We start from the raw sequence: 14,699 nt of genomic DNA on the forward strand, positions 1-14,699 counted from the left end.
TCCCCGAAACACTTTATCTCTCTCAGTTGTTTGCAACCAAGAATTTATTCAGAAATGACAGCATCTTCCTGTAGATCTCCCCCAGCGCGAGTTGTTGTAATTATTAATTATTGTAACGAGCTGTGACTGTCAATTTGGTTCCCCCACAATACTATTTGGGGACCGTCCCCCCGGTAAATCTTGTCAACTCTCATTAATGTGACAAAAGGCTACAAATTAAGATCTGTTAATTTAATGTTTTCTCACCGAGATCTAAATAGCGAGAGGGACCCAGAGCACAGCTGAAGTCCTTTGATTCCCTGCACTTTATTTTGGTATAAATTTCCATTCATTATTGTTTCCTATCCATGCACAGCCCTCAATTAGTGTGATGGCTCCATTAAAGCAGCCCGGGCTTCGCCTTTAATTATCGCAACAAAACACCTCGTCCCAGCTCGGGGAGAGGGGCCTATATTGACATAAGCTGAGGTTATAAAATTTAATTAGCCTTCCGCATCAACTTTCTAGCATTCATATTGTCTCCTTTGATCTGTGCCGTACAATCCCCAAGATTTTGTATCTCGATTAAATGAGAGTGCTGGCATTTATTTATTCCTATTTTTTTTTTCTTTTTTCTCCATTTTTCCAAGGCAAGGTCAGCCAGTTTACCCAATCACGACAGGGGGCTTCCGACATCCTTACCCCACAGCTCTTACAGTCAATGCTTCCATGTCAAGGTGAGTCACCTGTCATTATTCTGGGTCGCAAACTGGGTGTTGTGGGGTTTATGCGTTTTTGGGTATAATACAGACACCGTGTCACCCTGTGATCTGCAGATTCAAAGTCAGTACTGTGTACACGTGCAGCTCAGCAAGGCTATGGGGTAATGGTTGGCTCTCATATGTTATTCTTTAGAGTGACTCCTTAGTTTCCTCCAGGTGGGGCTTCATTCTGGCCTGGAGTATAGTTGTGCATGTTTGCACCTAAATGCGTCTATCTGGCCTGTAAGATCAATATGTATTTAATAGTGAGTTTTCATGGTGTACGTATCGTTGTATTCTATACAGTGCACTCTGGCCCTATTGATAGATTATAGGGGTTTCTTTGCATAAAGGTAAAAGCTGCAGTAAAATAGCTTTACGGTGCAATACGCAGGACGTCACCTATCTGTAATTATCACCATTACTTATACAGCAAAGGGAGGGGGGGATGTAATGGTGATATACCATAAGGGAGAGGGGGGATGTAATGGTGATATACCATAAGGGGGAGGGGGAATGTAATGGTGATATATTATAAGGGAGAGAAGGGGGAATGTAATGGTGATATATTATAAGGGAGGGGGGATGTAATGGTGATATATTATAAGGGAGGGGAGGATGTAATGGTGATATACCATAAGGGAGAGGGGGGATGTAATGGTGATATACCATAAGGGGGAGGGGGAATGTAATGGTGATATATTATAAGGGAGAGAAGGGGGAATGTAATGGTGATATATTATAAGGGAGGGGGGATGTAATGGTGATATATTATAAGGGAGGGGAGGATGTAATGGTGATATATTATAAGGGAGGGGGGATGTAATGGTGATATATTATAAGGGAGGGGAGGATGTAATGGTGATATATTATAAGGGAGAGAGGGGGGATGTAATGGTGATATATTATAAGGGAGGGGAGGATGTAATGGTGATATATTATAAGGGAGGGGGGATGTAATGGTGATATATTATAAGGGAGGGGAGGATGTAATGGTGATATATTATAAGGGAGAGAGGGGGGATGTAATGGTGATATATTATAAGGGAGGGGGGATGTAATGGTGATATATTATAAGGGAGGGGAGGATGTAATGGTGATATATTATAAGGGAGAGAGGGGGGATGTAATGGTGATATATTATAAGGGAGGGGGGATGTAATGGTGATATATTATAAGGGAGGGGAGGATGTAATGGTGATATATTATAAGGGAGGGGGGATGTAATGGTGATATATTATAAGGGAGGGGAGGATGTAATGGTGATATACTATAAGGGAGGGGGGATGTAATGGTGATATATTATAAGGGAGAGAAGGGGGAATGTATTGGTGATATACCATAAGGGAGAGGGGGGGAATGTAATGGTGATATACCATAAGGGAGAGGGGGGGAATGTAATGGTGATATATTATAAGGGAGGGGGGATGTAATGGTGATATAAGGGAGAGAAGGGGGAATGTAATGGTGATATATTATAAGGGAGAGAAGGGGGAATGTAATGGTGATATACCATAAGGGAGAGGGGGGGAATGTAATGGTGATATACCATAAGGGGCAGGGGGAATGTAATGGTGATATACCATAAGGGAGAGGGGGGGAATGTAATGGTGATATACCATAAGGGAGAGGGGGGGAATATAATGGTGATATACCATAAGGTAGAGGGGGGAATGTAATGGTGATATACCATAAGGAAGAGGAGGGGGAATGTAATGGTGATATACCATAAGGTAGAGGGGGGGAATGTAATGGTGATATACCATAAGGAAGAGGAGGGGGAATGTAATGGTGATATACCATAAGGGAGAGGGGGGGATGTAATGGTGATATACCATAAGGTAGAGGGGGGGATGTAATGGTGATATACCATAAGGAAGAGGAGGGGGAATGTAATGGTGATATACCATAAGGGAGAGGGGGGGGATGTAATAGTGATATACCATAAGGTAGAGGGGGGGATGTAATGGTGATATACCATAAGGAAGAGAAGGGGGAATGTATTGGTGATATACCTTAAGGGAGAGGGGGGGAATGTAATGGTGATATACCATAAGGGAGAGGGGGGGAATGTAATGGTGATATACCATAAGGGAGAGGGGGGGAATATAATGGTGATATACCATAAGGTAGAGGGGGGGAATGTAATGGTGATATACCATAAGGAAGAGGAGGGGGAATGTAATGGTGATATACCATAAGGTAGAGGGGGGGAATGTAATGGTGATATACCATAAGGAAGAGGAGGGGGAATGTAATGGTGATATACCATAAGGGAGAGGGGGGGATGTAATGGTGATATACCATAAGGTAGAGGGGGGGATGTAATGGTGATATACCATAAGGAAGAGGAGGGGGAATGTAATGGTGATATACCATAAGGGAGAGGGGGGGGGATGTAATAGTGATATACCATAAGGTAGAGGGGGGGATGTAATGGTGATATACCATAAGGAAGAGAAGGGGGAATGTAATGGTGATATACCATAAGGGAGAGGGGGGGGAATGTAATGGTGATATACCATAAGGGAGAGGGGGGGATGTAATGGTGATATACCATAAGGGAGAGGGGGGGAATGTAATGGTGATATACCATAAGGGGGAGGGGGAATGTAATGGTGATACACCATAAGGGAGAGAGGGGGAATGTAATGGTGATATACCATAAGGGACAGAGGGGGAATGTAATGGTGATATACCATAAGGGTGAGGGCGGGATGTAATGGTGATATACCATAAGGGTGAGGGCGGGATGTAATGGTGATATACCATAAGGGAGAGGGGAGGAATATACCATAAGGGAGAGGGGGGGATGTAATGGTGATATACCATAAGGGAGAGGGGAGGAATGTAATGGTGATATACCATAAGTGAGAGAGGGGGGATGTAATGGTGATATACCATAAGGGAGAGAGGGGGGGATGTAATGGTGATATACCATAAGGGAGAGAGGGGGGGATGTAATGGTGATATACAATAAGGGACAGAGGGGGGGAATGTAATAATGATATACCATAAGGGTGATATACCATAAGGGAGAGAGGGGGATGTAATGGTGATATACCATAAGGGACAGAGGGGGAATGTAATGGTGATATACCATAAGGGAGAGGGCGGAATGTAATGGTGATATACCATAAGGGAGAGGGGAGGAATGTAATGGTGATATACCATAAGGGAGAGAGGGGGGATGTAATGGTGATATACCATAAGGGACAGAGGGGGAATGTAATGGTGATATACCATAAGGGAGAGGGGGGGGATGTAATGGTGATATACCATAAGGGTGAGGGCGGGATGTAATGGTGATATACCATAAGGGAGAGGGGAGGAATGTAATGGTGATATACCATAAGGGAGAGAGGGGGGATGTAATGCTGATATACCATAAGGGACAGAGGGGGAATGTAATGGTGATATACCATAAGGGAGAGGGGGGGGATGTAATGGTGATATACCATAAGGGAGAGAGGGGGGGATGTAATGGTGATATACCATAAGGGTGAGGGCGGGATGTAATGGTGATATACCATAAGGGAGAGGGGAGGAATGTAATGGTGATATACCATAAGGGAGAGAGGGGGGATGTAATGGTGATATACCATAAGGCACAGAGGGGGAATGTAATGGTGATATACCATAAGGGAGAGGGGGGGGATGTAATGGTGATATACCATAAGGGAGAGGGGGGGATGTAATGGTGATATACTATAAGGGAGAGGGGAGGAATGTAATGGTGATATACCATAAGGGAGAGAGGGGGGATGTAATGGTGATATACCATAAGGGACAGAGGGGGAATGTAATGGTGATATACCATAAGGGAGAGGGGGGGGGATGCAATGGTGATATACCATAAGGGAGAGGGGGGGATGTAATGGTGATATACCATAAGGGAGAGGGGAGGAATGTAATGGTGATATACCATAAGTGAGAGAGGGGGGATGTAATGGTGATATACCATAAGGGAGAGAGGGGGGGATGTAATGGTGATATACCATAAGGGAGAGAGGGGGGGATGTAATGGTGATATACAATAAGGGACAGAGGGGGGGAATGTAATAATGATATACCATAAGGGAGAGGGGGGATGTAATGGTGATATACCATAAGGGGGAGAGGGGGAATGTAATGGTGATATACCATAAGGGAGAGAGGGGGGGAATGTAATGGTGATATACCATAAGGGAGAGACGGGGGATGTAATGGTGATATACCATAAGGGAGAGAAGGGGGATGTAATGGTGATATACCATAAGGGAGAGATGGGGGATGTAATGGTATATGGGAGAGAGGGGGAATGTAATGGTGATATACCATAAGGGAGAGGGAGGGGATGTAATGGTGATATACCATAAGGGAGAGAGGAGGAATGTAATTTTGATATACCATAAGGGAGAGGGGGGGATGTAATGGTGATATACCGTAAGGGAGAGAGGAGGGATGTAATGGTGATATACCATAAGGGAGAGAGGGGGTGAATGTAATGGTGATATACTATAAGGGAGAGAGGGGGGATGTAATGGTGATATACCATAAGAGAGAGGGGGGGGATGTAATTGTGATATACCATAAGGGAGAGGGGGGGATGTAATGGTGATATTCCATAAGGGAGAGAAGGGGGAATGTAATGGTGATATACGATAAGGGAGAGAAGGTGGAATGTAATGGTGATATACCATAAGCGAGAGGAGAGGAATGTAATGGTGATATACCATAAGGGAGAGAGGGGGAATATAATGGTGATATACCGTAAGGGTGAGGGCGGGATGTAATGGTGATATACCATAAGGGAGAGGAGGGATGTAATGGTGATATACCATAAGGGAGAGGGGGGATGTAATGGTGATATACCATAAGGGAGAGAGGGGGAATGTAATGGTGATATACCATAAGGGAGAGAGGGGAATGTAATGGCTATATACCATAAGGGAGAGGGAGGGATGTAATGGTGATATACCATAAGGGAGAGAGGGGGGGATGTATTGGTGATATCCCATAAGGGAGAGGGAGGGATGTAATGGTGATATACCATAAGGGAGAGGGGGGGGAATGTAATGGTGATATACCATAAGGGAGAGGGAGGGATGTAATGGTGATATACCATAAGGGAGAGGGGGGGGATGTAATGGTGATATACCATAAGGGAGAGAGGGGGGGAATGTAATGGTGATATACCATAAGGGAGAGAGGGGGAATGTAATGGTGATATACCATGAGGGAGAGAGGGGGAATGTAATGGTGATATACCATAAGGGAGAGGGGGGGATGTAATGTGATATACCATAAGGGAGAGAGGGGGAATGTAATGGTGATATACCATAAGGGAGAGGGGGGGTGTGTAATGGTGATATACCATAAGGGAGAGAGGGGGGATGTAATGGTGATATACCATAAGCAAGAGAGGGGGAATGTAATGGTGATATACCATAAGGGAGAGGGGGGGGGGGGAATGTAATGGTGATATACCATAAGGGAGAGAGGGGGGATGTAATGGTGATATACCATAAGGGAGAGAAGGGGGGATGTAATGGTGATACATTATAAGGGATTGAGGTGGGGAATGTAATGGCTATATACGATAAGGGAGAGAAGGCGGAATGTAATGGTGATATATTCTAAAGGAGAGAAGGGGGAATGTAATGGTGATGTACCATAAGGGAGAGAAGGCGGAATCTAATGGTGATATATTATAAGGGAGAGAGGGGGAATGTATTGGTGATATATTATAAGGGAGAGAAGGGGGAATGTAATGGCTATATACAATAAGGGAGATAAGGGGGAATGTAATGGTGATATATTATAAGGGAGAGAAGGCGGAATGTAATGGTGATATATTATAAGGGAGAGAAGGGGGAATGTAATGGCTAGATACGATAAGGGAGATAAGGGGGAATGTAATGGCTATATACGATAAGGGAGATAAGGGGGAATGTTATGGTGATATATTATAAGGGAGAGAAGGTGGAATGTTGTAATGGTGATATATTATAAGGGAGAGAAGGGGGAATGTAATGGTGATATATTATAAGGGAGAGAAGGTGGAATGTAATGGTGATGTATTATAAGGGAGAGAAGGGGGAATGTAATGGTGATATATTATAAGGGAGCGAAGGGGGAATGTAATGGTGATATATTATAAGGGAGAGAGGGGGAATGTATTGGTGATATATTATAAGGGAGAGAAGGGGGAATGTAATGGTGATATATTATAAGGGAGAGAGGGGGAATGTATTGGTGATATATTATAAGGGAGCGAAGGGGGAATGTAATGGTGATGTATTATAAGGGAGAGAGGGGGAATGTAATGGTGATATACCATAAGGGAGAGAAGGCGGAATGTAATGGTAATATATTATAAGGGAGAGAGGGGGAATGTATTGGTGATATATTATAAGGGAGAGAAGGGGGAATGTAATGGCTATATACGATAAGGGAGATAAGGGGGAATGTAATGGTGATATATTATAAGGGGGAGAAGGTGGAATGTAATGGTGATATATTATAAGGGAGATAAGGGGGAATGTAATGGTGATATATTATAAGGGAGAGAAGGTGGAATGTTGTAATGGTGATGTATTATAAGGGAGAGAAGGGGGAATGTAATGGTGATATATTATAAGGGAGAGAAGGGGGAATGTATTGGTGATATATTATAAGGGAGATAAGGGGGTATGTAATGGTGATATATTATAAGGGAGAGAAGGTGGAATGTAATGGTGATGTATTATAAGGGAGAGAAGGGGGAATGTAATGGTGATATATTATAAGGGAGAGAAGGGGGAATGTAATGGTGATGTATTATAAGGGAGAGAAGGGGGAATGTAATGGTGATATATTATAAGGGAGAGAAGGGGGAATGTATTGGTGATTTATTATAAGGGAGAGAAGGTGGAATGTATTGGTGATATATTATAAGGGAGAGTAGGTGGAATGTAATGGTGATATATTATAAGGGAGAGAAGGGGGAATGTATTGGTGATATATTATAAGTGAGATAAGGTGGAATGTAATGGTGATGTATTATAAGGGAGAGAAGGGGGAATGTAATGGTGATATATTATAAGGGAGAGAAGGGGGAATGTATTGGTAATATATTATAAGGGAGAGAAAGTGGAATGTAATGGTGATATATTATAAGGGAGAGAAGGTGGAATGTAATGGTGATATATTATAAGGGAGAGAAGGTGGAATGTAATGGTGATGTATTATAAGGGAGAGAAGGGGGAATGTAATGGTGATATATTATAAGGGAGAGAAGGGGGAATGTAATGGTGATATATTATAAGGGAGAGAGGGGGGAATGTAATGGCTATATACAATAAGGGAGATAAGGGGGAATGTAATGGTGATATATTATAAGGGAGAGAAGGCGGAATGTAATGGTGATATATTATAAGGGAGAGAAGGGGGAATGTAATGGCTAGATACGATAAGGGAGATAAGGGGGAATGTAATGGCTATATACGATAAGGGAGATAAGGGGGAATGTTATGGTGATATATTATAAGGGAGAGAAGGTGGAATGTTGTAATGGTGATATATTATAAGGGAGAGAAGGGGGAATGTAATGGTGATATATTATAAGGGAGCGAAGGGGGAATGTAATGGTGATATATTATAAGGGAGAGAGGGGGAATGTATTGGTGATATATTATAAGGTAGAGAAGGGGGAATGTAATGGTGATATATTATAAGGGAGAGAAGGCGGAATGTAATGGTAATATATTAAAAGGGAGAGAGGGGGAATGTATTGGTGATATATTATAAGGGAGAGAAGGGGGAATGTAATGGCTATATACCATAAGTGAGAGAAGGGGGAATGTAATGGTGATATACCATAAGGGAGAGAGGGGGGATGTAATGGTGATATACCATAATGGAGAGAGGGGGAATGTAATGGTGATATACCCTAAGGGAGAGAGGGGAATGTAATGGTGATATACCATAAGGGAGAGAGGGGGGATGTAAGGGAGAGAAGGTGAAATGTAATGGTGATATATTATAAGGGAGAGAAGGAGGAATGTAATGGTGATATATTATAAGGGAGAGGGGAGGAATGTAATGGTGATATACAATAAGGAAGAGAAGGGGGGGGGTGTAATGGTGATATACCATAAGGGATAGAGAGGTAACGTAATGGTGATATATTATAAGGGAGAGGGGGGGGATGTAATGGTGATATACAATAAGGGAGAGAGGGGGGGGATGTAATGGTGATATACCATAAGGGAGAGAGGGGGGATGTAATGGTGATATACCATAATGGAGAGAGGGGGAATGTAATGGTGATATACCCTAAGGGAGAGAGGGGAATGTAATGGTGATATACCATAAGGGAGAGAGGGGGGATGTAAGGGAGAGAAGGTGAAATGTAATGGTGATATATTATAAGGGAGAGAAGGGGGAATGTAATGGTGATATATTATAAGGGAGAGGGGAGGAATGTAATGGTGATATACAATAAGGAAGAGAAGGGGGGGGGGTGTAATGGTGATATACCATAAGGGATAGAGAGGTAACGTAATGGTGATATATTATAAGGGAGAGGGGGGGGATGTAATGGTGATATACAATAAGGGAGAGAGGGGGGGGATGTAATGGTGATATACCATAAGGGAGAGAGAGGTAATGTAATGGTGATATACCATAAGGGTGAGGGGGGGATGTAATGGTGATATACCATAAGGGAGAGATGGGGGATGTAATGGTGATATACCATAAGGGAGAGAGGGGGGATGTAATGGTGATATATTATAAGGGAGAGAGGGGGGATGTAATGGTGATATACCATAAGGGAGAGAGTGGGGGGATGTAATGGTGATATACCATAAGGGAGAGAGGGGGGGGGGTGTAATGGTGATATACCATAAGGGAGAGAGGGGGGATGTAATGGTAATATATTATAAGGGAGAGTGGGGGGATGTAATGGTGATATACCATAAGGGAGAGAGTGGGGGGATGTAATGGTGATATACCATAAGGGAGAGAGGGGGGGGGTGTAATGGTGATATACCATAAGGGAGAGAGGGGGGATGTAATGGTGATATATTATAAGGGAGAGTGGGGGGATGTAATGGTGATATACCATAAGGGAGAGGGGGGATGTAATGGTGATATATTATAAGGGAGAGAGGGGGGATGTAATGGTGATATACCATAAGGGAGAGAGTGGGGGGATGTAATGGTGATATACCATAAGGGAGAGAGGGGGGAATGTAATGGTGATATACCATAAGGGAGAGAGGGGGAATGTAATGGTGATATATTATAAGGGAGAGAAGTGGGGAATGCAATGGTGATATATTATAAGGGAGAGAAGGGGGAATGTAATGGTGATATATTATAAGGGAGAGAAGGGGGGAATGTAATGGTGATATATTATAAGGGAGAGAAGGGGGAATGTAATGGTGATATATTATAACGGACAGAAGGGGGAGTGTAATGGCTATATACGATAATGGAGAGAAGGTGGAATGTAATGGTGATATATTATAATGGAGAGAAGGGGTGAATGTAATGGTGATATATTATAAGGGAGAGAAGGGGGAATGTAATGGTGATATATTATAAGGGAGAGAATTGGGAATGTAATGGCTATATACGATAAGGGAGAGAAAGGGGAATGTATTGGTGATATACCATAAGGGAGAGAGGGGGAATGTATTGGTGATATACCATAAGGGAGAGAGGGGGAATGTAACGGTGATATATTATAAGTGAGAGAAGGTGGAATGTATTGGTGATATATTATAAGGGAGAGAATGGGGGATTGAATGGTGATATATTATAAGGGACTGAAGGGGGAATGTAATGGTGATATACCATAAGGGAGAGAGGTGGGATGTAATGGTGATATACCATAAGGGAGAGAAGGGGGAATGTAATGGTGATATACCATAAGGGAGAGAGGGGGGATGTAATGGTGATATACCATAATGGAGAGAGGGGGAATGTAATGGTGATATACCATAAGGGAGAGAGGGGGGATGTAAGGGAGAGAAGGTGAAATGTAATGGTGATATATTATAAGGGAGAGAAGGGGGAATGTAATGGTGATATATTATAAGGGAGAGGGGAGGAATGTAATGGTGATATACAATAAGGAAGAGAAGGGGGGGGGTGTAATGGTGATATACCATAAGGGATAGAGAGGTAACGTAATGGTGATATATTATAAGGGAGAGAGGGGGGATGTAATGGTGATATACAATAAGGGAGAGAGGGGGGGGGATGTAATGGTGATATACCATAAGGGAGAGAGAGGGAATGTAATGGTGATATACCATAAGGGTGAGGGGGGGATGTAATGGTGATATACCATAAGGGAGAGATGGGGGATGTAATGGTGATATACCATAAGGGAGAGAGGGGGGATGTAATGGTGATATATTATAAGGGAGAGAGGGGGGATGTAATGGTGATATACCATAAGGGAGAGAGTGGGGGGATGTAATGGTGATATACCATAAGGGAGAGAGGGGGGGGGGGGTGTAATGGTGATATACCATAAGGGAGAGAGGGGGGATGTAATGGTAATATATTATAAGGGAAAGTGGGGGGATGTAATGGTGATATACCATAAGGGAGAGAGTGGGGGGATGTAATGGTGATATACCATAAGGGAGAGAGGGGGGGGGTGTAATGGTGATATACCATAAGGGAGAGAGGGGGGATGTAATGGTGATATATTATAAGGGAGAGTGGGGGGATGTAATGGTGATATACCATAAGGGAGAGGGGGGATGTAATGGTGATATATTATAAGGGAGAGAGGGGGGATGTAATGGTGATATACCATAAGGGAGAGAGTGGGGGGATGTAATGGTGATATACCATAAGGGAGAGAGGGGGGGGGATGTAATGGTGATATACCATAAGGGAGAGAGGGGGAATGTAATGGTGATTTATTATAAGGGAGAGAAGGTGGAATGTAATGGTGATATATCATATGGGAGAGGGGAGGAATGTAATGGTGATATACAATAAGGAAGAGAGGGGGGGGGGGTGTAATGGTGATATACCATAAGGGATAGAGAGGGAATGTAATGGTGATATACCATAAGGGAGAGAGAGGGAATGTAATGGTGATTTATTATAAGGGAGAGAAGGGGGAATGTAATATCTTTATATGATAAGGGAGAGAGGGGGGCCTTACATGTTGGACACGTAAGTGTATATGACCCTGTGTAAAGTACCCATATGTTTTAGCCTTACACCCAGCAGAACCAGCCAGTTAAATGTTAGAGTGAACATCTGTGGTTGAAGTAGGTCTGACTAACTATGGGAAAAAGCTTATATAGTTACCTATATTTTTCCCTATGTAATTCCCATACAATTCATAGATATACAATTAACTTGCATAAACTAAGGAAAGAGGTTATCCTCATTTGAATCTACATACTGTACTAGACATTGTTACAATTGGTCATTAAGGGACAAGGCCCCTGTGGCCTTAGGTTGGGTTGTCCTAATTCTGCAGATCATATGAATGCTGGGACTGATTCAGCTTTGGGAATAGAGTACGATATAGCAAGTAACTGTGAACCTGGACAAACCATGTTGCAATGCAAGGGGTGCAAATACATACATCTTTTTTTTTGCATGCAGGGTAAATAATAGCTGCTTCTGCATGTAGCCCACAAATGCTGGACACCTTTATTTTACGCTGCAATGTAAATTTCAGTTAGGTCTCATCGCTCCCAAATCTAAATCTCTCTGCACATATTACATCTGCCCCCTGCAGTGCAGCATGGTGTTACCCAGGTGCACAGTTACATGCTATATATTACTCTATTCCCAAAGCTAAATCCCTGGCAGATGTATTTCATGTTTCTGTATCTGAGGATGTTCATCACAATGAAACGCTCCAGATTTTACTGTGTAAAGAAATGTGTTTATGCTTAAACAAGGCTTTTACATGACCTGACAGTGGTGAGCTATGTGTTTATTTCTGTGGACACCTGTCATAGCTTCATATAGCCAGAGCGCTGAGATAGAGACCTCAATAACAAGATAGTATATGATTGGATACAGGAGTTATGTGACAAATGTTTATTGTGTGTACTGTAAATGCAGGACCTCACCATGTCTATAGGATGTTTTCTATGCTTATTGTATTTAATTTTTTTAAATGTACTATTTACAGTCTAATAGCAGTTTATCAGGTTGCTTCCAAAGAATCACAAAGTAGTACATCCTAGGAAACAGTAATTACAGGTTGAGTCTCCCATATCCAAAATGCTCGGGACCAGGGGTATTTTGGATATCGGATTATTCCGTATTTTGGAATATTTGCATACTATAATGAAATATCTTGGGTATAGGACCCAAAACTAAACACAGAATGCATTTATGTTCTATATACACCTTATACACACAGCCTGCAGGTCATTTTATACAATATTTTTTATAATTTTGAGCATCAAAAAAAGTTTGTGTACATACATGAAATTCATTTATGTTTCATATACACCTTATACACACAGCCTGAAGGTTATTGTATACTGTATTTTAATGAAATTGTGCTTTAAAACAAGTTTGTGTACATTGAACCATCAGAAAGCAAAGGTTTCACATTCTCAGTCATACCAAAAATATTCCGTAATTCGGAATATTTGGATATGGGAGACTCAACCTGTATAAGGAAATTTAGGTCTTGTGGTAGATTGCTACTAAGGAGACATTTTATACCGTGTGGTTTAATCCCTTTAAACCCCAAACACTTGCTCCCTCTAGCCCATTATGCAGAATATTGTGCACCAGGAAGACATTACTGCTCAGGCTAATGACTATAAAACAGCGATGTTATGGTAGGACGCGAGACGCGCAGGAGCCTCCGGCAGCCAGCAGTCGTCGGGTTAATGCAGATATATGCGCTAAACAAAGCAGACGCGTGTTACGGGCTGCTTATTATTGAGTACGAGGCACATTGGAATCCAAACTTTGGCAGCGTGAGCGGCATCTAGTTAAAAAGAGTATACAGCAAATGAAATACATTATTGTTCTAATGGGCTGACACAAGTACAAGTCCATTAGACTTATGACAGTTATAGGAACGCGGAGCCCTGCACCCTGTTCTGTCGCAGCCTTTGATATTCATTCAATGCAGCGCCGGGGCCAGAGATTCTCAGAATTAAGTGAAGGGTTATTATACTTTAAACACCGTGGAGAAGCCTAGATTGGCAATTAAACAGCACTTGCTGACACTCGCTGGTGCCACACGGTGACCCCCTTTCGATTGAGACGTTGGAGCTTGGGGCCCTCAGCATGCTAAATTGGTGAAAGGCACTTTCTCCTGACGAGGGCATCTCTGAAACCGTCTGGCTTCAAAGAGAGCCACATCATGTATAAACCATAAAGTGGGTGCACCGGGCTCGCAGGGAAAAAAAAAAATATATATATATATATATCTCTGGCAGAAATTGATGAAATGCTACAACTCCAAGAGGATAATGACAAACCCAATGCAAGTCAAAACGGGATGACTGCAAAAGCAGCTCCACGTCCCACTGATTGCGCATAATATCAAGGCAGGCAGATGACAGACGGCTAAAGGAACGGTGTCAACAAGGACACACGAAAAGTGAGGAAGACAGGATCCCCAGAGACGGCCGAGAACAAAAAAAATATATCTATAAACAGTTGTCCTTAATAAGTCGTCTCATCATTATATTCTGGCTGGGAGCCATGAGAGCGTGCGGGCGGCTAACGAGCAGTTTTCAGGTTCAGGACCCTCATCTCACCTTTGTAATGAGGAGAGGCGCGCACACCGTCCCCTGTATCCGAATGCCCCTGCTGTATGTGTTACGCTGGGATGGCCAAGCTCGCAGGGAAGCGCAGTTATGTTATACACGAGATGGCGTGCGTAACATTCAGAAACGCACGGAACGTGCCTGGATTTATTCCAGGGTGCCCAATGCAGCGGAAGTGTTGGTGATGGTCACTGGCAAGGGGGCC

At 42.8% G+C, this 14,699-nt stretch overlaps 1 protein-coding gene across 24 annotated transcripts in view; it reads left to right on the forward strand.

Moving 5' to 3' along the window:
* TCF7L2 (transcription factor 7 like 2) overlaps window positions 1–14,699 on the forward strand; it is a 226,595-nt gene that overhangs the window by 189,516 nt on the left and 22,380 nt on the right. For all 24 annotated transcript variants that reach the window (XM_088465734.1, XM_088465748.1, XM_088465766.1 and 21 more), the window contains one exon: window positions 630–716. In XM_088465734.1, the coding sequence (XP_088321860.1) occupies window positions 630–716 (87 nt within the window). The remainder of the gene's footprint in view (window positions 1–629; window positions 717–14,699) is intronic.

Source organism: Taudactylus pleione, unplaced genomic scaffold (assembly GCF_031769625.1).
Source record: "Taudactylus pleione unplaced genomic scaffold, aTauple2 ptg000008l, whole genome shotgun sequence".
Classification (NCBI taxonomy): Eukaryota; Metazoa; Chordata; class Amphibia; order Anura; family Myobatrachidae; genus Taudactylus; species Taudactylus pleione.